The following is a 23410-nucleotide window of genomic DNA, read 5'->3' as shown; positions in this document are numbered from 1 at the left end:
GTACAGCTGAAAGCCATACAGCTTCAAAATGTCTCTAAAAAATACCATAAAGAGAACATGTAAGGAAGTTAGTAACACTTTGTAAAATCTAAAAGAAATTTTGCTAACCCAAAGTGAGAATTCAGGAAAAAAACTGCAATCCTGGATGAATACAGTTTGCAGTGCTGAAAGAAATACTGTATTTTGTAAACTGAAGAACTGATTGACAGCCTAGAGACTTTGCCTTCTATGGAAGTATTGGACATATTTTTCTTACAATTATCATTGGCTTAAGATAAAAGCAAACCCCTTGTTCCCAAGGCAACCTCACACACCAAAATTGTAGGTTAATAAGCTTTGTAAGTGGATTTATGTGAATCCCATTTATATTGACTGAATTAGAAGATCATTAGATCATTAGAAGCTGCTACAATCTCATTTTTTTTTGCTTGTATTTAAGTGGCTTTTGTTGCAAACCTTTGTTTATGCAACACATATTCCGGAAGTTTAGGAAGATAAAGTGCTCCTCTTACATATCCAATTAATAAATCAAGGTACAGATTACAACCTCTAGAACTCTGCAAATTCTTAGTATCTCTCTGATTCTACAGATCACACTCAGAGAAAAAAAAAGAAAGAAGGAAGCACAAACAAAAGTGTGATGCAAGATATTGCTGAGAGAAAACTAATCTTTACTTCTCCTATAATCCTGCAATACATGTTATATTCCTAAATTAAAGAGAGATTACTCTTGCCAGAGCGAAGGAGCAAATGGCTCTGGTGAGACCTCTTAGCACATCAACATTCCTTCAATAGTACGATTTCATTAAAAAAAATCCTCAGCTGATGAACCAACTAGCTACAAATGCACAAATATGAATCAAAGTTTTCAGTCTTTCTGATTCCTCAGTGAGTCTGTCCTGCTGTCTATATCTCATTTTAAACAAAAGAAAAGTCAACTAGTAATCTGGAAAATTTACATGTGCTGTTCAGAATCTCAGGGACACAAGCTTCACTCTTTCATTGCTTTTACAGGGCACTTTCACAACCACCTAAGACATCTCTAAATATTTGAATGGACTACAGAGATTTTAAACAAACCTGAATAGGCAATCTCCAGAGCTTAGGCAGACAGAGTTATTATCACACTGTACTTGAACATTTCACTGCCAGTTTCTATGATTTCAAGCATGCACATATAAGAAAGTTAAAGATTCCAAAGCACAATCAGCAGTACACTGTTTGAGAAAACATTGACCCGTTTTTTAAAAACACACATAAATGTTCCCAGCTACAGTTTTCTGTAGTTTAGTCAGTTAAGTATCTGAAAAATAACTCTATATTAGGCAATATTTTAAAGTGGATAAAATCATGATCACCTCAAAAAACAGACCTGGGAAGACTCTGAGCCTTTTGTTCACTTCAAGGCTAATGACCAGCATCTGAGCTGTGATGCTAAAAATCTGTTGGGGTGCAAAGTTCAAACCATCTGTCACCTGAAAGTTGAAGCCTCCAGACATTGCTCCTGTGGAAATCAAAATCATAAATTTATTCTTGTATTACTCTGTCACAAAAAACACAAAAATACACTGGACACCTTTCAATCTCAGATACAGTGAAATATTGTGCAGGTAATTCAGTGAAATTCAGTGTGAAATTCGGTTCAGGTAGCTCTGGGTGCAGCTGCAGTGGAGCTGCAGGTTGAGCTCTGGGTGGCAGGAGCCTGAGGCAAGAGGCCCTGAACTGCTGAGCCTTTGCTTAACAAAGGGCACAGGGACCTGGAGCCAGGGAACCAACTCTCAGTGACACAGCAGGAGTTGAGGACTCCAGACTTCCATGGCTTAGATTGCAAAGTCTTTCAGTCAGGGTCTCCAGTCAAGAGCTCCCAGCCAGAGCTGTTATTCTGTTGCTGCACATTAAACTATTTTAAGGATACAGGCACTTGAAATTCTGCTAAGGAAAACCTGAGAAAACCTTGTCTGACTGTGTTTTGGGTATGTAGAGAGTCAAGCAGGGCTCACTAGAGCCACTGGATGTGAAGGGGGTTCTGTCTCAACAATCAAAATCTTGGGTGGTGTCAGTGTGACTGCCAAAGTGACTCCTGGATGGGCAGACAGGAAAGTTTCCTTAGCAATATATACAAAATAATCCTGAAAGCAATTTTTGATCAGAGCCCTCATACCTTAATTAGAATTAAATAAATTGATAATGCAATTAACACATTCCCCAGGAAGAACTACCAGCTGTTGTTTTCATTGAAGGTCAGACACCCCTTAGATGTAAATCAGTAAGAGTGCCCCCTTCTCCTCTTTCTTCACTGACTCAGTGGAGCTGAAATCAAGTTAAACTTTGGGAGAAAATGACTCCCAGATTTCAAACTCCATTTATGTCTTAGGAGGGTCCAAAGCACTTGGACAGTTTCATTTTGGCAAAGAAGGAATTTGGGGAGAGAAGTAACTAGAATGTTATTTCATTTTGTTTTATATTTAAAGGTCTGAATAAACTCTCAGGTTGTTTCCTTAGCCTCTTTGCTGCACTTCAGCTTTGCTGAAGAAGGTATGTTGTCACAGCTTAAAGTATTTCAGAGGTTATGTGTACTCATAATAAATGCACATTTTTCCCTTTAATCTTAAGACCTGTATGTACTTTGGCACAAGCAAATAGCAAAATGCCTCCAGGAGTCTGAGTGGATTCCTATAAAAATACATGTCTCAGAACTGACAGGCTGCTTTTAAGCAGAGGCTCCCTGTGTTGTTCAATTAGGTAAAAAGACAAAACAAAGAAGTGAAACTTTAACTGTTGCAAAGAATTACCATCCTCTTCTATTTGCTTTGCACAATTTAGCCACAAGCAGATATTGCTACAAGAATATACATACTTAAAGCCAGAGAGTGCCACGGACTTTCACGTAAAGATCATCATCCTTGCCTAGCTATAAATTAACATATCAGAAGAATCAAATGTAGGTTCTGAGATTATAGTTAACAATACACCTAAGACATGCTCTTGTATTAGCTAGGCAGCTGAAGCAGCTCTGGAAGATCTCATCATATTGTTTTTGTTTTTAAAGTTTTTATTTTCTGATGTGTTCTACTGATGAAAAAGAACAGTTGCATAGTCAAAAAAGTACCTGGATGTTTACTATTTGTACTAAGCTGAAAAAATCCCAAACAAACCTGCTTAAACAGCATTACCTGCTTTTTTGGCTAAGGCAGGTCAACTGCTTGATTGACACAGACATTTCGTCATCAGCAGTCGGGAACAGAACAGCATCTTGAAGTTCTGCTTGGGTGGAGCATTTATCATTTTATCACAATTAATTTTTTTAGATGTATCTGATCACAGGTGATTAAAAGGACTCCAGAAAGAGGGTTTGTAAAAGCTGCATTGAGAAGACACAAAGACTTCAGAACGAAGAGTTCAATTCATTACTGCCCTAGGAAAAACACTGTCAGCATTTAAGGGCCCATACTGCAAAAGCAAGAGCAGAGCACCCTAGAGTGAAGCAAGAGTGTAAAAAGAGAAGGAATTATTACACTGAAAGAGGGGTACAGAAAAAGAAAGGTGTGTTCTAATTTTGCATTTACAATGGTGATAGAACAATTAGGGATTATGGAGGAAACAAAAAATTCAAGGGGAAAACATGAGAGCAAAGAGGAAGATTTGCAACTCAGCACAGAATAAGCAGCATAATGTAACTCGTAAGGCTGAGCAATGTGAAGGGAAAATTCTGAGGTCTAATTTAGAGGTATAAAAGCAAAGTATGGTAGTACTTTCATTGGCAGTAAAAAAGACACTGAGGATGGAGAGCCATTGCCATGTGCAAGTGAAAAAAATGAGTGCCATGAGGCTCAAAGAGCTGCCTCAGCCAAGAAAATGCTGCTGTTCCCTTTTGAAAGGGCTCAAGTAGTAGGAAGAGTAGACGGGAGTACTTCCAAGAGGAGACGAAGAAGCCAGCAAACACTCAAGAATGATGACAAGGAACAGGGGAAAGACAGAGAAAAGGGATAAAAAGCTGAATGACAGCAGCAACGTAAGAAAAGGCCCCAGGTCAAGGCTGGGGCAATAAGATGGGAGTAATAGTTACATTTCCAGAAACAGGTCAAGATGAAGGAGAGAAGAAAATCACTGACCAAGAAATGCAAAGAAGCAAAATGACCAGAGTACTTTGTGAAGCACTGGAGACCATAAGGTTGTGCAGATGGGAGAACGAGAGTGGCTGCAAGACCTGACACAAAACCTGGGTAATTTTATGTTACAAATTTACTCTACAGTCCTACTCACTAGAAAATGCAATTTTCTGTTTTTTTCACTTTTATTAATCAAGATTCACTCTAAGGCTACAGATGTGCATTTGCCCTTTCTGGAACACAGAGTAGATTAACTTCCTCAGACTGAAACTTACCACTGCCCTACCATCATAGGGCTTTTTACATGTCAAAGTCTCCCTTGGAACAATTTAAATAGCTTGGCTCACTTTTGTCATGCTCTTGACCTTCCATTTCCTGACCAAATTATTTGAGCAGAATATTTACAGCTCACCAGAAGCTGCTCGTAAAGCAATTTCAGCAATACATACGCACCCTGCAAGACAGTGCATCGCAAGGCAGAGTACTTCAGCCTCATGAAGACACAGCACAAATCTGGATTGGCTGCTGCACCCAAGGGAGTACTGGAACTCCAGTTTGCCTCAGGGCTGGCAGGAGAGCAATTTATCTCTTCTATCTCCATCCCAAAACAATTACTTATTCCTTCTGTAGCAACTCCTTTCTTCTTTCAACTGAGGTAACATAGTAATACAGCTGGAGCAGGAAACAAGTAGCTGTGAAAACAGGTACCCTGTAAAAGCCCTACCTCTTCTGGCTGGAACTCCACTAAGAAGTTCATTCCTGTGGCTTCCCACCACTGCCACTCAAGGATGCACAAAGCTGCCCTGACTTCTTCTACTCCCTCCACATTCTCTCAAAGGCACAAAAACCCTAATCTCTAGCTCTGGACACTAGGAGAATGCGTCAATGTTTAAAGCTTAATTCTTTCACAGTCTCAAAGGGACACTGACATCACACAGATGAACCATAACTTCATCATCCATCACTGCACTACAGCAGATATCTGTTTGGTCTATGGCAGAGACTGTTGGTCCATAAACAGCTCTGCACTGTAACAAGACAGAAAGACTTCAGGAAATTTTCAACCACAGTAATAAAAGAATGGATTTCCTATATCTGAAAGGTGCATGGAAATGCTTCCCTACTGCAAAACTGCTTTCAGAAAGAAGGCTGCTATCTAATGAACTCAAGAACACCAAGGTTTCCAAGCAAGCACACATTTAAGTAGATGTTAGACCCTTTCTTGTTTAGTTTTTGAGATAACATATAACCCATGTATGACACTTCACATAACCAGCGTTCCAGGATTTTTGTGATGTTACAATGGGATCTTAAATGGATTACAAACACAGATATACTGAATAGGAGCAGCATTATGGTATCAGATGTGGTATTTTTGAATTCACATACCATTGTGTACAAAAACCAGCTGCCCCTTAATTATATGAGCCTGGGTAAAAGTAAGGATGCTCTTGTTCGGAGAAGACTTCAGAGACAAGTGCCCATTGCTAGGTGGAGTAATGGAGTACACCAGTTCTGATGGTAAGGAGTCCTTGTCTTCTGCACAGAGGTCATCAGTAGTTATTTCTGTGACTGAGTCCACCCAGACCTAGAAAATAAACAATTATAAATAAGTAAATAAATAAATAAATAAATAAATATATAAACAAATAAATAAAATATACACAAAAGACAATTGGGATAGCAGGAGATGGGGGATGGGGGCAGATGACACATGACTCCAAGAAAAAGGAAGAATAAGGATTTGTGCTGTGCAACACTAGCAGTTGCAACATGTTTCCTTACTGTCCATCCAAACATCTGATCACAAACTGGCATAGCTCATTCTGGCAATTTTTTTGCAAAATACAAGACCTTGAAATAATACAAGCAAACACACCCTACACCAGTTAAGAGTTTCAGACAGTTGGAGCACAAGTGCTCTATTTGTCAAGCAGTATACAAACTCTTAAAACAAAAATTGTATTATGATCACTGAGTCAAGGAGCTGCTTTCCAGCACATACACATGAATATTAGTGTCATGTATTTCACACCAGATAAGGCATTGATTATGCTCTACTTTCACCAGCAGAAGAGATAAAAGAAAAACAGCCTGGGGACAGCACAAACTCTAACACAAATTGAACACTTCTTGAAGAAGCTAGAAAAATGCACTAAAGACCCTTTTTTAGAGCACTAAAAAACCCAGAGATGCTCAGTCCAGTGGAAGATTAAACAACCAATGCCTCCAAAATCTGCCTACCATTTTGCAAGGTTACAATCCCAGAAAAATAGTTAACTAGTTTTTAGAAAGATGGTATAAAAACCATTATTTCTTTCTAGTAAATCTGAATCTGAAGCACATTCTAAGTCCAGTTCCAGAGGAGGGCCACGAGATTGATCAAAGGCCTGGAGCACCTCTTCTGTGAAGTCAGGCTGAGAAAATGGAGGTTGTTCAGCCTGGAGAAGAGAAGACTGTGTGGGGACCTCAAAGACACCTTCCAGTATCTGAAAGGGCCCACAGGGAGAGGGATTCTCTGACAGGAACTGGAATGACAGGGCAAGGAGGAATGGGCACACACTGAAAGAGGGGAAATTACTTTGAGGATGCTGAGATACTGGAACAGGCTGCCCAGGGAAGTTATGGATTGCCCTATCCTGGCAGTGTTCAAAGCCAGGTTTGAGCAGCCTGGTCTAGTGGGAGGTGTGTCCCTGCCCATGGGATGATTTTGAAGGTCCTTTAGATGATCTTTAAGGTCCCTTATTTCAAGCAGAAAGGACTGCTCTCTGGGTTTCATCCCTATCCTACTGGATAATTTCTTGTTCAGAAAGGATAAGCAATGGCCCATTTTGTTCTTCATCTCTGCTACATATACTTGGAAGTAGAGACAAAAGTGCTAACAAAGATCAATACATATTTATCTCAACATGAAGTGCAATTCTTAAAATCTTCATTATATCAATATCAATTATTTCCATGCACAATTTATAATGTAGAGTAAAATCTTAAGAGTCTAAACCTTTAAATATCTCAGCTTGAGCTTCAAAACACACACTGCATCATTCCTTCCTGTCTTCCTACGGTCTTAGTACACTTAATAAATATCTGGTAGTAACATCACACCAAGTGGTTGAAGAGGACAAATGATCTTTAATGAAGGGCATTTCAACTCTGTCAAAGCCTAAAATCAGCAATCACAATTCACTAAGTATTAATTCTTCTTTTTAACATGAACCATGAAAGAAGGCCTTTTAAGAAACTGAAATTTTGCCACCGCACTTCAACAGGGCAAAGATTTCATTCTACATTGTGTCACAAAATATGTGCTATGGAAATGATGCTCAATTTTTTTTTCTAATCAGAAGAGGTTTGAGGTTTTTTTAACTTATGACACAGAACAACAACTAACTTGTGCACAGAATTACTTAGTGAGTGGCACCAAATAAGCACATCACTGTAATGTGTATTGTACTGAGACCTTTTAATTCATCTCAGTAGATGCATAGATTATTCTATGAAGAAAATAAAAGGTCACATACAGAGTATGCAAAAATATAAGAAATTATAATGGACATATGTGATTACAAATTACTAAATTTCAGATTATTTTCTTTACTAAAGGAAAGAAGAATTAAAATTTCTAATTATAGAAAAAAGTGTTTTTTCTATAATGTCAGTATTTAATTCTGCTATCCCAGCACACTACCACTTAATGCTTTTTAAGCACTATACATGGCCTGCAACATGATCCTCAAGGCATGAAGAGAGATCTAAGAGCTGAAAAGAACCATTGGAAAGCAAACACAGCTAGAATTGTACAAGCACCTTATTTTTCATATCTGAGATCAAAATCTCCTTGAAGAGTACCATGAAAACTGTATTTGAACTTCCCGGATGCAGCATGACACTGATTTTTCATGTGTCTAACATATTCCACAGGCATAGTCCAAAAAAAGGTTCATGACCTTGCTGATGCAAAATAATTTATTCTGCTCTACTTACAGGATTCATCTCATCAGTATCAGCTAAGCATGCCACATATCCTATCAGACACTCTGTATTCACATTTTCATACTTTAGAGAGCAATTTAGAGAAAACAACAAAAATAATCAGTTTAAATTTGTGGTTTTATAAAAAACCTAAGTCCAGGAAAATATAGCCCTCTTGTGGCAACAGGAGAATACAGTCATTTCATAGCATTGCTACCCATGTATTTAAGTACATATAATTGCAGCATATAATGCCAGTATAGTGATTTTCTTCAAAACATCCTATTTCCTTTACCCATTCCCATTCCAGAAAAAACAAATGTCCATTGAACCCATGGACATTTTAAAAAATTTTACATAAAATGCTGATAATTTAAGTTTCTAAATAAAAATACATCTCATTAATTTGTTGCAATGGAAAGGATTAAAGTTATATGCATTACAGAAGTTCTCAGGATGGTAAAACTATTTGTATCTCAGATGTTATGTTATAAATTCTAAGCCGGGGGAAAGAAAAAAAAAAAAAAAAACAAACCAAAAAACCAACACCCCTTAAACCCTCATTTACTTCCACCTCCTAGAGAAAAAGCAGAGAAAAACTCCCAAAATGGCTGTCTGTCACCATCAAAGTCCCCTATGGTACTCATAACATTGATAGCAACAGACAAGGCTGTTTGAAGAAGGGATGTTATGGATGTCTCTGAAGTGAGGAAGCTAGAGTTAGACTCATTCAGCATTTGTGCACATGCCCAATAGTTTCTTGCATTTGGACAGGGGCCCATGACAAAGGCCAAAATTAACTTCCATATGCCCATAGCATCACCATTCGCCACATAAAGCACCTCTTCACATAAACTACTTCTTAGCAACCATATCCTACCTTAATTTTTTTTAATCATTCAGCATTTGTTTCTGGCTCTTTATATTGTGATCTGCAAAATTTCTGAGGTCCCAAACTTCAGTCAACTCAAACAGTTCTACTGGACTTCAGTTTTCATAGTACTGGTCATTTTATACTTTTGTATATTTTACCTTACAAAATAGATAAAAGAGTTACTCAGTTTTTAAAGCAACATTGGCTGTTATTCAATAGCATTAGCAACATTCTTGAGGAGCACTGGCTGTTCGGCTACAGCATGGGGCCTACACAGAAAACACCCTACACAGAAATGCCCATCTCATCTCAATATTTATCAGGACTAAGAAAAACCATTTCTACTGAGGATGTGCATGTTTGATTTGAGGAAGAATCATCTCACTGTATTCCTCACAGCACATAACTTGACTGCCAGATTTGTTTTAGGATGTACATGAATCCACCATATGTGTACATGTTCATAGCTACTCTCAACAAACACAAACTTGACTTTTCAACAATAGATTGTACATGACTAGCAAAACCACAGGCACAAAGGCAGCATCCTGGTTCTAGTACACAGACTGCCTCCCCAGTAGAGAGGACAAACTGTGGGTAGATAATGCTTTAGCTATCTCTGCTCTTGGGAAAACCAGATTCAAATATTTTTAGAAAAATCCATAAGCTGCATTGCAGCACACTGCAAAGCCTTAGTTCTGCTAATAAGTTCAGCAGCTCAAAGCCAACATTTTAATGCCAGCAATGTACCAGAACAGAGACCCAGAAAAACTTGACTAAACACTGTGCTCTCTTCTCTGTGACTATGCAAAAATGACTGCATGCTGTGCTGATGTCTGTAGAGTACCACTGTAATTACTTCAACCAGGGAAGATTTTGCTCCATACCACCCAAATGTTTGTGAAGGCAGTCTGTCCTTCTGCCACCAGTCTCTGCACAGGGCAGGATATCTTCTGTTGTGGGCATCTGCAGATTATCTGCTGCCACTGTGAAGCTGCACAATACTACCACTACAGCTAGTTAAAAAATTATGTATTTTCTCAAGTGAAAAGGCTATTACACAACACAAGGTTACAATCATCTTTAGAGTAAAACACTCTCCCTCTCCAACACACAACTACCTACATAAAATTAAATGCATGTTTTGCTTCCACCCACTTATAAACTGCATCACAGAGCACTGCAGCCTCAAAATACCCTGCTCAGCTTCTTTCAAGCCAATTCCCAAATACCTTCTCTGACTTAATGTCTTCCAGCTGGTTTACTGTGACCACAGGTTCATTAGCTGACCCATATTTCATCTTGATTTTTGGAGTCACTTAATTTGTTTTTACTCATCAGATCTCAGACTGGAAGTTTTTACACGTAGGGGCTTTTTGGGCACAGTGTCTTTAATAAAATGGTTCTGGTTATTGAGTGCTATCATAACACAAACAAGTACTATACAGATATGTCCTGGTTTAAATAGTATAAATAAACAAATTAATTAATTAATCAATCTGAAAATGCACTGGAACTAAAGTGACAGTAGTCACTTCTGTAGCGGTAGATAGCTTTTCAAAGATCAGTAGATTAAAAAGTGAGCTATGGTTATTAAGAGCTAAAGGTAGTATCAGTCAACAAGTTTAATATTTTCTTCAGGATTTTCTGGTGGGAAGGCAGTTAGAAAAAAGTCAACATGTTTTTTCCTAGCTCACAGTATCACACAGTAATAGCTTCAGTGATTGGACTAATATTTTGATGACTCTAGATTTTCACAGATTGCATTATATTATTTTCAACTTTTGAAAAGGGCAACACTCTTGTTTTCTGTAAGAAATACCCAACACATAATAAATTTTCTCTTGTCACATCCCACTTGCACATCTGGGCAGGAGCAGGCAGTAGAAAGTAGTTAGGAGGTCTGACCCTTTAGTGCACTTCACGGAAAAAGGCATAGTGTTGGAAGGCTGTGCAAACACAATAGTGAAAAACTGGCATTCTCATCTTGGTACTTTTCTAAGTTACATGTTCAGTAGCAGCCCTCAAGACATCACAGCATACAATACAAAAACGTAACAACCATCCAGGTGCAAGTGATCCACCCTCACAAGCCCTACATCAGTCAAAAAAACTTTATGTAACTTTAAGATTAAAAGAATGCCCATTCAGCCTTCTAGATAAACCTTACAACAGCCAAAAGAGCTCTCCATGCCTAAAATCTTCCTAAATACAAATAATCTATGTACTGCCTCCTTTCATTAGCATTAATTCTCTAAATCCAAGGACTACTACATATTATACTGACTCTACTACCAGATGCAAACCTAATAGTCAGTTAATGAAGGTGCATTAAATAGCATCAGAATTAATGGAATTAATTTTAACACTTCAAAATGTTGACAAACATACCTGAAGAATTCTGTTTAATTTTACAACAGGAGCTTCATCATTTACTGCAGTAACAGTTACAAACAGAGTTTGGGGTAAACTTTGTTTCCACAATTCCGTGTTATTTACTATAACAGTAAAACTGTCCATCAGTTCTTCACTGTCATCATGAACATAGTAGATTAATTCTTGTTCCACCTGAAAAATATAACAAGCTGAAGAACTAAAGAGGCTAGAAGAAAATTAATGTCACATTGAAAAATATCCTAGTCATGGCTCTGTATTTATTGCACGAACATTCTATGACTTCTAAAACTTTATTTATGCTATAATATCAAATTGTACCTCTATCTTCACTCCATTCACAACAGTAAATTTTATTGCTCATCTGTCCATTCCTCTAGCCAGTATATCTTGCCAGTCTTGGCATTCTCCCTTCCTCCTGAAGGAAAAATGGAAATCCAACCCCACTATATTTAACAACATTTCCTGGAATCTATAAACTGAACACAGTGCTAGTAGATGGTGACCTACAATACTATTTTGCTTCTTGGAGCTAAATGACTGAAAATTAGCACATTGTGCAATACACAGGCTGGCTGTGGGCAAAGAAATTACCTAAAAAATTACTTCTTTTCCACTATTCTGCTTGTTGTACATACCTTTTCCTCTGGTCTTTTCAAAATGCAACCACAGTCTCACATTTCCAGAATATCTACAACTCTGCCTGAATGTGAGTGGCCCATCAGTCTACTGTGTCTATAGCTACGTTAGTCTGTACCAATAGTGCCACCAAGGAAGTAGTGCGGTTCACTATAACAAGGCAACCTCCCTCCCCACTTCAAATGACCAGCTAGAAACAGCACAAAGATCTTCAAATCAAGGCCAGAATAAAGCTCAAACTCATGTATCTCACCACCTCCCACAAAATTCCACAGCTTTCAGCAAAGCAAGTAATTGATTAAGACTACATCCAAGAAGATCTAAAGGCATTACCTGTTTTGTGGTAAATGTGGCTAATTTTATTCCAGGAACACGAGAGTTTTCAACATACCCATGTTTTGGCTGCTCAGTTAAAATGAATTCACAGCTGAGTCCTGCAAAGTGTCTACTAGAAATTTTTAGGTAGTCTTCCACCAGGGCTTTTGAGCCCCCTTCAAGCACTGTAAAGTTCTGTACTTCCAGCGGAATCATTCTGGGGATGATGTCTACAGAGATCTCTATTCCACTCATTGTTCTGAAACCATTGGTCACATCCAGAAAAAAATGGTCATCTAGTTGGTGAGAAACTGTCTGCACATACTGAACTTTGCCCTCGTTGACATCTTGCTGTGTGAAGCTCAAAGCTGGCCTTTGGTCAGAACCGAGATAACCTTCTTCTGAGGAAAACTTCCGAATGTATCCATGTACTGGAAGCTGTCTTACTGTGAACACAATCTCAGATGGAGAACTATTTTCATGAACAACCTTAAATTTAAGAACATATCCCAAAATTATTCAAATGGAAGGGGGAGAAATTCTATAATTCTCTTCTGCATTTTTCACGTTTAATTCTGGGATTGTGTATCTAACTAAACTGGCACTTCTTAGATGGGTCACACAGTTCCCAAAACAATACAATACTTTAAACAGACACACGTTAAATAATAGTGGCATGGGAGCCATTTTGTAACCCCAAATATGTTTTGTAAGTTTTGAAAAAGAACTTTTCATTGCATAATTAACTACTGGCCTCGCAGCTATAGATCCCTGCCTGAAACAAGAAAGTCAGGATTTCAGCAACGTGCAGCCAGAGCCCTCTCATGGTGGTTACTGGAAGGCTATGCACAAAACCTGAGTAGGGAAGAATTACTCAAATAGAAATGGCCTCAGGTTTGTGACTTGAAAATTCTGGATGTAACTCTCAAACAATTTTAACTGGGCTAGCTCCAAATTAAACCAAACAAAACCCTTTCTTCCTTGGCACTTCTCACTAGTTCTATTAAGAATATTACATGGAATACAATAATCGTTACTCTAAAACAAATATATACATGCAGAATCCCTAAATGATAATTTTCTTAAGCACCAATATGTAAGAGTCAAAGACTATAGGAAGTAATTTTCTTTAACATAATCATTTTTTATTTCCTAAAAATGGAAGCTTGCTAGTGTCAGTCTCTCCTGAACTTAGCACCCAGAATACAGTCATATTAGTGGTAATCAAAAGGAGTTAAAGAAGACACAAACTAAAGACACTGCAATGACTAAAATAAGTGAGGAAAACTTGCTACAAGGAGGAATGGACAACATGGTTAACCTACTTGCAGTTTTCCTTTACTGATTTTAACTGGTTTTCCTTCTTCAACCAAAAGATTGTTTTTGTTCACAATCCTTGGTGGCTGCTGATGACTTTCCAAATATATCCGAACCTGTAGTCCAGCATCCAGATGGACATCTCCAGCACGGACTGTAAAGTTAAATGTGTCAATAAGGTTGCTGCTGTCATCATGTCTGTAGGTTACATGCCCCTTTATCAGATCAAGCTGAGTAAAGGAATCCATTAGTACATTATTCACATATATTCTTCCATATTTTGGGAAAGACAGTATCTCATATGTAAGCTCATGATCATTTCTTATGTCTTGGTTTGTAATAGCACTTAGGTTAGCTGTTGAAACAGTTTCTTCTCTTCCTTTTTGAATCAACAATCCTGTATTATTTGCTAACCTAACGTAAGGATCGGTGGCATTAACTTCCAGAAGCAAGGAAGTATAGTGCTTTCCATCTGTCACAAACAGCACAAAACGCCCAAAATCTGCACCATGGTGTATAAACAGGACTTGCTTCTGCTCCAGGTCCACTTGTTTGAATTGGTAGAGTCTATGCAAAGTATCATTTGTTAGCACCAAGTCCCCATTGGAAATACCACGTCTAGTATACAGCAACTGTCCATCATCAAAATCAGAATCAGGATCATGATAGCAAAGATCTGCCAAAGTTAATAATCGCTGCCCATTCCTCACTATGTCAAAAATCTTGTCTATTATGCGAACTGGTTTCTCATCATTCTTCAGCTGGATAGAAATACAGAATCTGATTTCTACTGACAAAGGTTCTACTTCTGGATTAAAGTTTGCTCCCTTTCCCAACTCCTTGCTGGAAGCTCTGACAAGAAATTCATCAAACATAGTCTCAGAATCGTCATGCACATACATAAGGTACTTATCAGTTATATCTTTATTTGTGAAAGTTGTAAGATTGCCATTATTCTCGAATGAACCAGAAAAATTGCTAAGTTTTAATTTCCCATGCTTAGGAAACTGTATAACTTCATATCGGAAAGTTTTATTATCTGGCGTTTGCAGAAACAATTTCATGCTTGTTATTAATTCTCCTTCCCCTTCAGTAACATTAAGGCCATTGTTAGTCAAAATAATGTTTCTGAAATTTGATTTGATGTAGACTTCAAAGTCATAGAAATTTGAATCCAGATACTTTGTAGAAATGAGAAATCTAAATGAATCATTGTCTTCATGGTACTGGTTGATTAATTCATATGCCACTTTTCGATCAGTAATATCTTTTTGGCTAAAGAATGAATATTTTTTCAAAGGCTGGTCATTAAGCAGTATCTGTCCATTCTTTGGTAGGGACAGAAGTTTGAAATTAAGCTCATCTTGAGGTATTTCTAGGTCTGCAATCATAGCAAAAAGATTATCAGAATTCAAGTACTTCTTTTTTGAGTTTTCAATTTCTAGAGGAGCATATTTCACTAGACTGTACCTTAACCATTTCACTTTGATTGGAAATGTGTGCTCTTCACTGATTCTGTTTCCTATGCTAACTTTGAACTTAAACTGGTCCTCAACGTTTTCAAGCTGAGTATCTTTAAAAGTGCTACGGTATCTCACCCGGCTGCGCTGCAGAGAGCGTTGAGAAAAAGAGTTGACTTGCTTCCATACCCCCCTTGAATGCTGCCTTTGGATCTGACCAAAGTGCGGTGGCTCTGTGATCTCATACCATATCTCCAGCTCCTGGAGGACAGCATTTGTTTCAACTGCCAGATGCCTAGGTCTTATAAGAGCTGTAACACCTTGGAGGAGATTTATTCCTGAGTTATTGACAACTCTGTAATCCAAAGGAACTGCCATGACACGTAGCACAACAGTGTTGCTCACCTTCTCACCATCACTTGCCCTGAGAACAATCCTTGAGTTCTTGACACCTGTGTGAACAAAGAAAACAGTGCCTTTGTTTAAATCCTCATTAGAAAAAGTAGTGATAGCTTTTCCAGGGTGCCTTGAGTTTTCTAAAAATCCTGCATCTGCATTCAGACTTCCAAGCACTGAAAGTATGAGACCCACAGAATCCGTATCGTTATCTAGAACTTTTATCAGGTCATTAGTCAAACGTTTCTTTGAGTTCTCTAGGAGAAGAAGCAAGTTTCCCTCCGGAAGTATGATCTCAGGTGCATCATTTATTGGAGTAACAGTAATGGCAAACATATGCTGCTCATTTCCTTGCAAATACGGAGACACAATCTTCTCACTGCTGGTAGAAATGGAAAAATTAAAATAATCATAAGTGTCCTCAGAGCCATCATGGACATATAGAACCTTCCCTTGCCACACATCCTGCAGAGTAAATATATTTACCTCCTGCAATGGTTCAACATTCAGTTTCAAGTGTCCATGAGAGGGTGGTTCCTTTATATCAAAAATAACTTGTGACTGATTAATTCCTAATTTCTGAAAGTCTAAGATAACTTTAATATGCTTAGATTCAAGTGAAGCTTGCTCACCCTCCAACACAAACAAGTCACTCAGAACTAAAAAGTGGTTTTTGTCTTCCTTGCCCAGAGAAATTGAGCTTTCATGGGAAATGGCAAATGCAGGAGCTGCTTTCACAGGAGGTTTCTTTACAACACTCTCTAAAGAAAGACTTGTTTTAAAAGAATTCTGCATTTCACATCCAGCTGAAATGTCCTTAGTTACTAGAACATTCCTCAGTGATTTCTTTTCTGAATTGGTTTTCAGGTTACTTAAGCAGCCTTTAAAGGATCCACCTCTGGCATACTTCCCAGGTACTGAGATTAATTTAATCACTTCTGATCGTATGCTGTCATCTACACCACCTACAAAGAAGGATCCCTTCAGAAGGGGCAGCTTACTCTGGGGAGGTAATGACTTTTTCACAGTTTCTTCATCCAATGTTAGCTGCAAATATTCTGCAGTAAATTTCAATTTGATGTAATGCCAACGACTATCACTGACTGACCTACGAGAAGAAATATGGGTTCTACTTTTATGTTTTCCAACATAAGCTTTAATTAAACCATCTTCCATTTCCATTGCAATGAAATCTCCTGCTTGCCCAGGATGGTAAAGCAGCAAGCCACGTGCAGCTGAGGTTTGTAAAGAATACTCAAAGATTCCCACGTCGCCCACATTCCATGATGGGAAAGAAATATAGGACCTGGAACTGAAGAAACTAATGGGTTCTTCTTCACCAGCAAAGAATTCATCACTGCACCCCACTGAAACTTCATGGATGTTTTTGAAGCCAGGAGAAGGTCTCAGAGGCATCAGAATGTCTAACTGATTGAATGACACACCATCAATACATCCTCGGAAACTGGGTAGTGCTCCAAAAAGGTAGGGAACATCAAGTTTACCAGTACCACCTATGTAGAATCCATAATCAATGTTTAATTCATAAAGAACTCCAGGCATTTTTGCACTCATTTTATCATGTTTATCAATTACCAATGTGACATTATCTTGTTCATGATGTAGTTCAACCAGGTGCCAAGCCAAATCATTCAGCTGAGATCTTTGCTGAGAATGCAGTACTCGTTCTCCCACACCAAAGTTAATTCTCAACTGCAAGAGATAGAATTTTAACTATCAAAACTAAAGTGATATTTTCACAATCATACATTAATATATAGTTAATACATTAATTTCCATATATTTTCATACTAAACATATAATTTACAGAATATATTCAAAAAATAAAATCCTACTAAAATTCTGTGTGGGTTTACTTGCCATCACAAACATTTAAATAACTGCAGAAGCAGAAATGGACTCCTCTGCAGTTCTGCTATGAACAACAACTCCTGAGAGCCCAACTGAAAGTGATCTTTCAAGAAGTTACCTTGCAGAAAAACAATTACTCAGATTGAAGCACTTTCTGCAATGCTAACATCATCAAGTCTGAAATTTTGCCTTTACTGAATCTCACGCTTTGAACACAATGATGTTGATTTTAAGATCTAGAGATCTCAAAGGCTATAGAGATATAATTGTAAATAAAAGCCATAACTTGAAATTATCGATTACATTAAGTGACTTTTCCATTTCTTTAAACAGAAACTGGTTTAGATATCTTATATAGATAACAGTCTTAAGAAAAACTCTGAGCAATACAGGTTACACATATTTTTTAACTACAGTTATAAAGCATACTTGTACATATCCTGAGCGCAGCTCCATTAAACAATAATCTGTCTTTCCAGCTGCAAGAAGAAGCAGTCCCTGTGGCCTGCTTGTTCGAAACTGCAGCTGTAAGGATGTCTGAGGGGATGCTTCTGCCATGTTCAGCTCCACAAAGCTATCACCATAAAATGATACTGAAAGAAATAAAGGAAAATAAATAGGAAATTGAATCACACACACAAATATTTTTTTCTTATTCATACCTAAATATATGTAAACAATTTATATTATTTTCTATATACTTATTCGTGTACAAATGAAAATAAATCTCAACTATCAAATTCACTAGTCCAAGCAATTTAATAAGAACCCAATGGCCATACCAGAATGGACAAATGATACAGTCCAGTTTTCTTATCTCCAACAGTGATGACTGAGAATGGTAAGAATCAGACAGTCACACTAAATAATTTCTTCCAAATACTCCTTCATTTTCGTTTGTTTGTTTGTTTCAGATGTTTTCCTGAGCTTGTAACACACAGTCTATTTTGTAGCTGCCACAGAATTTTTCTCTGAAGTATTCTAGTTTCTCTTCGGAAACATTTTGATCTACAACATGCTGTTACATCTTCATCAGACACAATCTATGCCATCTCTGCAGAGAAGACCCACAAATCTCCTGCCTGTGTCATTTTCAGATGTTTTCATCCTTCTATTTCAGGAACAACAGCCCTCTTGTTTCCTGTATACAACCTCCAAGCAGCCCTGCCATCCTGTTGGCCAGTCACTCAGATCTGTACAAGCCTCCTTCATTGTCTCCTCCCCTCTTTCTGCTCTGAGGAATAGTAACACCAGTAAGAGCTCTCATTTAACTGCTCACTGCTTTTACCATCCTCATTATTATATTCTGAACAGCACAGATCCTAAGACCAAATCCTCTAAAATTCTGTTGGTAACTTCCCTCTGACACATTAAAAAAAAAAAAAACAAAAAAACGCAATCATCTACCACTCCTCCTATTTAATCAATTACTTAATATACAAAGCCCTGCACTCTAATGAATGCTAGAAAGCCTTTGGCAGCAAACTTTATAAAAATTCTTTTGAATGTCTAAATCTTAGAGACCTTGCCCACCCCCCACCAAGAAAACTCAATGAGGTTTGTAAAGAACTCTTTAAAGAAATCATATAGACTCCTCCAAAATTGATCCTTCCCACGCATCTTTTATCCATTGTAAATTTCAGTTATGGATGTCAGGCTTACATCCTCTGGTAATTCTTGTTTTAAATATTGGCATAAAATCCGCCACCATCCAGGTACCAGGGAGTTTAAACATAAGATCAGATATTACCCTTAGCAAGCAAGTTATTTCACCACCAAGTTTTTTTAAGGTCAACCCCTCTCCTCCCCTGCCACCACCTCAAAAAATGAATTTCAGTTTGGGAATCTTCCCAATTAGCAGTAAACGACATTTAGTTTAGCTTCTCTGCAGTAGCCATGCCCTTTCTGAGTGCTTCTTTTATGCCAGTCACTTAATCAACTGGCTGCACAGACCCTCTGCAGGGCTTTTGTTCTTGATGTACTTAAAGAGGATTTAGTAAAAGCTTTGATTCCTTCAAGCTGATCCTTGACCTTTTTTTTTTTCCAGACATGTCTATTTTCAAATTCCATCTGGCAAAGTTTATGATGCTTTCAGCTGTGTTTGGATACAGCTTGTAAGAACAACACCAGTTAAACATTTATTTTGCAGTTTTTAGCTTCATTTTGAAAAAATTTTCTCATTTTAAAATCAAGCATTACTGCAGAGGACTTTTGAGGTTTAAATGTTCCAGTTCCTACATTAGCTGTCCCCTTGCTTAATCTAATACACTCCGACAACTCTTATAAAGTGTGGCTTTAAGTCTGACTCTGATCTGGATTCTGTGCAGAGTAGCAAATCAAAGACCTCATTTAGCAGCTCATTCATGAAAGAGCAATCAGTAACAGTATCTAAATATTTGCTATAGGACATAAAAGAGTTCTAGACAGCTTTCACAAGAACAAGATTTCAGCAAACCCCATAGCCAATAACTATGTAATAGCAAGTTAATCAACTACCCAGAGAAACCCAGGAAAGATCTTTACATTACTGAAACACACATATTTCTTCCAAAAAGAGTCACCACTGTGCCTAGAAAAATTGATCCCAAGTGGAACAAAAAGTAATTCTTCCCCAGCAGTTTGCTTCCAGTTCAAAAGGAGCTTTCATCAAATAGCTCAAATACACCTTGCAGGCTTTACATTAAAATTATACACTGAGAGGACCTATGCCCTTTGTTGCACATAAAAATGTTATTCTGTGGGATAAATAAAGAAAGACATCCTCTTTAAAGCAAGTATTGAAATAACATAACTAGAGGTGAATCCCCAGTATAAGCAAGGACTAACTAATAAGACAGGAAATAGATTAAATAATTACAATTTTTTCTAGTATGCTAAATTCATACATTGGATTTTGGGGGAATAAATTAAGCAGAGAGATTACAGATTACTCAGTGCATTCTAGAATAACTAGAATGAAATTGTAAAGTCAATCTTTTGCGGAGTACCACTGGGCAACACTTTGATATTTTTACTATATATGAATTTTCTGAAAAGAAAGAAAAAAAGAAACCTAAGTTACACCTTCTGCCTTCTATAAAACTATTCAGTCAGAATCCATCACTGAAGGTGGGGCAGGTAAGCACTGATCAGTAAACAAGATTTTGGAACACCTACAGTGCCTTAACCTGATTTCTTTTACAGCTAGACAGAACAATATATTTAATACTCTTTTTTTTGACACATTACTTGCTGTATCACAGATAATATCAAATTCGGCTGTTGAGATTGAAAAACATCACCACTACCAGAATATATAATATGGCTTGCTTACAAATCTTATGCTCTCCAAAATATGGTGCTGATATTTTCAAAAACAGGAGCTGGGTTAGTGAAGCTTTGCTACAAGGACAAATAGCAGAAGTAATGCAGCAGAATGAGAGGTGAAAAAAAACTCCAAATAAGCAAAATAGGACACTTCATAATGAAAAAATATTCCTCCACTTCTTTCAGCTTATTTAAGCTGCTAGCAGACGGTATCAACAGCACATAAGAGACACAGGAGAAATGGAACTGGAAAAGGAAGCAGCCAGATTCATTGGGAATGCCCTTTAAGGATAACAATTATTCTAAAGGGAGTTCTCAGGGTTGATTCACACTTTCTCAGTGTAAAATTTAGTGAGATTTTGAGAGTAAATCAAACACTACCAGAGTGTGTAAGCCTCTTACACTCACCTAAAATGTACACAGTGAAGAATATCCCTGTGTTGCATATACAAATGCTTTACACACCAGGAAAAATGTTTAAAGGTCCTTCCAAACCAAAGCATTCTCTGACTTCCAGATAAAAGACAGTTCTGTAGTTAAAGCACTGAGCATGAAATGAACAATGCTGCTATTACTTAATAATAACATACCTATAATATACAATATTATATACAATAATTTATAATTATTGGGTTTTTTGGTTCTTTCACAGATACTCACTGAAAACTGAAGAATTGAGAGAGCCACTTAAAACCTAATTTCAGTGCACTGCCTACAAGACCTTCCTTCCCAAACTTCAACTGTTTTCTTCCCTTTTGCTAGATTCCTCTGGGTGAGACTATAGCTGTAACAGCACCCAGAGTAAATGAAGACAGCTGAATTTTAACAAGTTCTCCTGGTGGTGACATCAGTCCACATGGCCTAGCAAATCTCAGCTTGGTGGCAGCTCAAGCAGAGCATCACAGGTTGGTGCACCTAAAAGCAGCAGGTGTGTCCCTACCAGGTAGTCTGGAAATGCATCGTTGGCTTTGCCTTGCACTGCCTGCAGTGCCAAGGACAGAGGACACTACTCTGACAGCCTTAAAGCACTGTTTGGTCTAACACCATTAACAGTAATATCCATAAAACCCTTTGTCATGTCATTTAAAACAATGTTGCTATCACTAGAGATTGCTCATTTCAGTGGCACTCAGATCTTCTTACATCTCTGACATGTCTGAGACATCTCTATGAGGAATAAAAAAATTCCTCCATCCACTCTGGCTTCAGGGTCTTCACTCACAAAGCTGATGAAAGTATCACTTAGAGCTCCACACACCAAAATTCTCATAGAATGATTGGTGTACTTAATTTACAGTATCTTAATTTAATCCTTTTATTAATGTCTTCATTAGCTTCCAAAGTAAAAACTACTTTTTTAAGGTTACAATTAGATATGAGTTCATTTCTAACCAGTCTTCTCAGCTAGTGAAACAGATGCCACACAACCAGAGAGACTGACTACCCAATGTTTGTAAAGAATGTTATAGCGATTGGTTTGTCTCACATGGGATTGCAGTGTGGGATAGAAGGTGGGTGAAGGTGGTTGAAAAACTACACTTCTTCAACTGCATGCTGATCTAATAGTTTTTAAAATATATTAAAGTAATAAACTTTATTACCAGTCTTTTAAACTCAAATTGCAATGTACTTCAAGTTACATCTCAAGAAGAAACAGAATTTGCAGCTCAAGTTTTTGGCTGTTTCAATGGTTTTGATGACTACCCAAGAGCTGCACCTTAACGAGCATCCCCACTGGTGAGGTGACTGGCATGTCTTGCAAAGCCAGGCACAAGAGAGCTGAAACCCAGATACCTACAGCTGCTGGCTGATACTTATCATCGGGACTACTCGTTCACACACATGCCAGAGAAGGGGAAGGAATTGCAGGGAATATTCTTGCTTATGCCTCAACACTTTTCCTCATGACATACTACAGTTACGATAAGAGGCAGAGGACACCACGCCTTCACAAAATGCCCGCTGTCTCGCCACCTGTGCGACCGCCTGCGCCGCCCGCCCGCCCCCGCTCCCGACCAAGGGGCTGCTGCGGCTGCCGTTCCGAGCACGGGGCCCACGCCGCCCCCGCTGGGTTAGGGAATTCCCCGTCGGGCTGCTGCTTTCCCAGGAACACCGGCGACAAGTCGCTCTAGCGCTCCAAGTAACTCTGGCGCCGGGGCTGCGGTCGGGCCGCCCCTTCCCCCGCGGGCGCAGGTGCCTTCCGGCCCCCGCCGCGGCCCTACCTGCGAGAGCGGGCCGGCCGGAGGCCAGCAGCAGCACCAGCAGCGCCGGCCGCAGCAGCGCGGCAGGCACGCCGGCCATGCCGGAGCCGCGGCCCGGCCGGGCTCCCCCAGCGTGGGCGGCGGTGGGGCCGCGGCGCAGCCCTGGACAACGGCGGGGAGTGCCACCGCCCCGGCCCGTGCTCCCCGCCCGCTGTCCCGGGACGGCCTCCGCCCTCCTCCCCTCCTTCCCGCCCTCCTCGCAGCGCAGCCCCTGCGCCGGCCCGCCCCCGCTCCAGGAGCACCGGCCCGGGACGGGAGATGGGGCCGTGGGAGGGCACTGTTGGAGTGCTCTTCACGGCTGTGGGTTAGTGTGTGCTAAGGGTGGGACCTGCCCACATGTGGGTTACAGCTATGTCAGTCGTTCACCCATCGCACACCCTCTGTCTCCGTGGACTGCCAGTCGGAGTGGCCGGCTGCTCTGAGGTATCCCCAAAACCTCTCTCTCTCCTGCCTGGGGCATCTCCATCCCTCAAAGCGTTTGCATTAAGAGACAAA

The 23410-nt window shown here is 39.0% G+C and overlaps 1 protein-coding gene across 1 annotated transcript in view; it reads right to left on the bottom strand.

Annotated features, from left to right (window-relative positions):
• LOC102108470 (chondroitin sulfate proteoglycan 4-like) overlaps positions 1-22955 on the bottom strand; it is a 33281-nt gene extending 10326 nt beyond the window's left edge. Inside the window, exons 1-7 of the mRNA XM_014259873.2 lie at positions 22877-22955; positions 17778-17941; positions 13629-17189; positions 12322-12792; positions 11347-11523; positions 5499-5697; positions 1373-1504 (exon numbers count right to left, since the gene is read on the bottom strand). Of these exons, the coding sequence (XP_014115348.2) occupies positions 1373-1504; positions 5499-5697; positions 11347-11523; positions 12322-12792; positions 13629-17189; positions 17778-17941; positions 22877-22955 (4783 nt within the window). The remainder of the gene's footprint in view (positions 1-1372; positions 1505-5498; positions 5698-11346; positions 11524-12321; positions 12793-13628; positions 17190-17777; positions 17942-22876) is intronic.
• Positions 22956-23410: the final 455 nt, after the last annotated feature.

This window comes from Pseudopodoces humilis, chromosome 4, assembly GCF_049639895.1.
Source record: "Pseudopodoces humilis isolate 2021_Gansu_Grassland_sample_001 chromosome 4, ASM4963989v1, whole genome shotgun sequence".
Classification (NCBI taxonomy): Eukaryota; Metazoa; Chordata; class Aves; order Passeriformes; family Paridae; genus Pseudopodoces; species Pseudopodoces humilis.
Note: the sequence above shows the minus strand (reverse complement) of the source record. Positions and strands in the feature narration are given on the sequence as shown.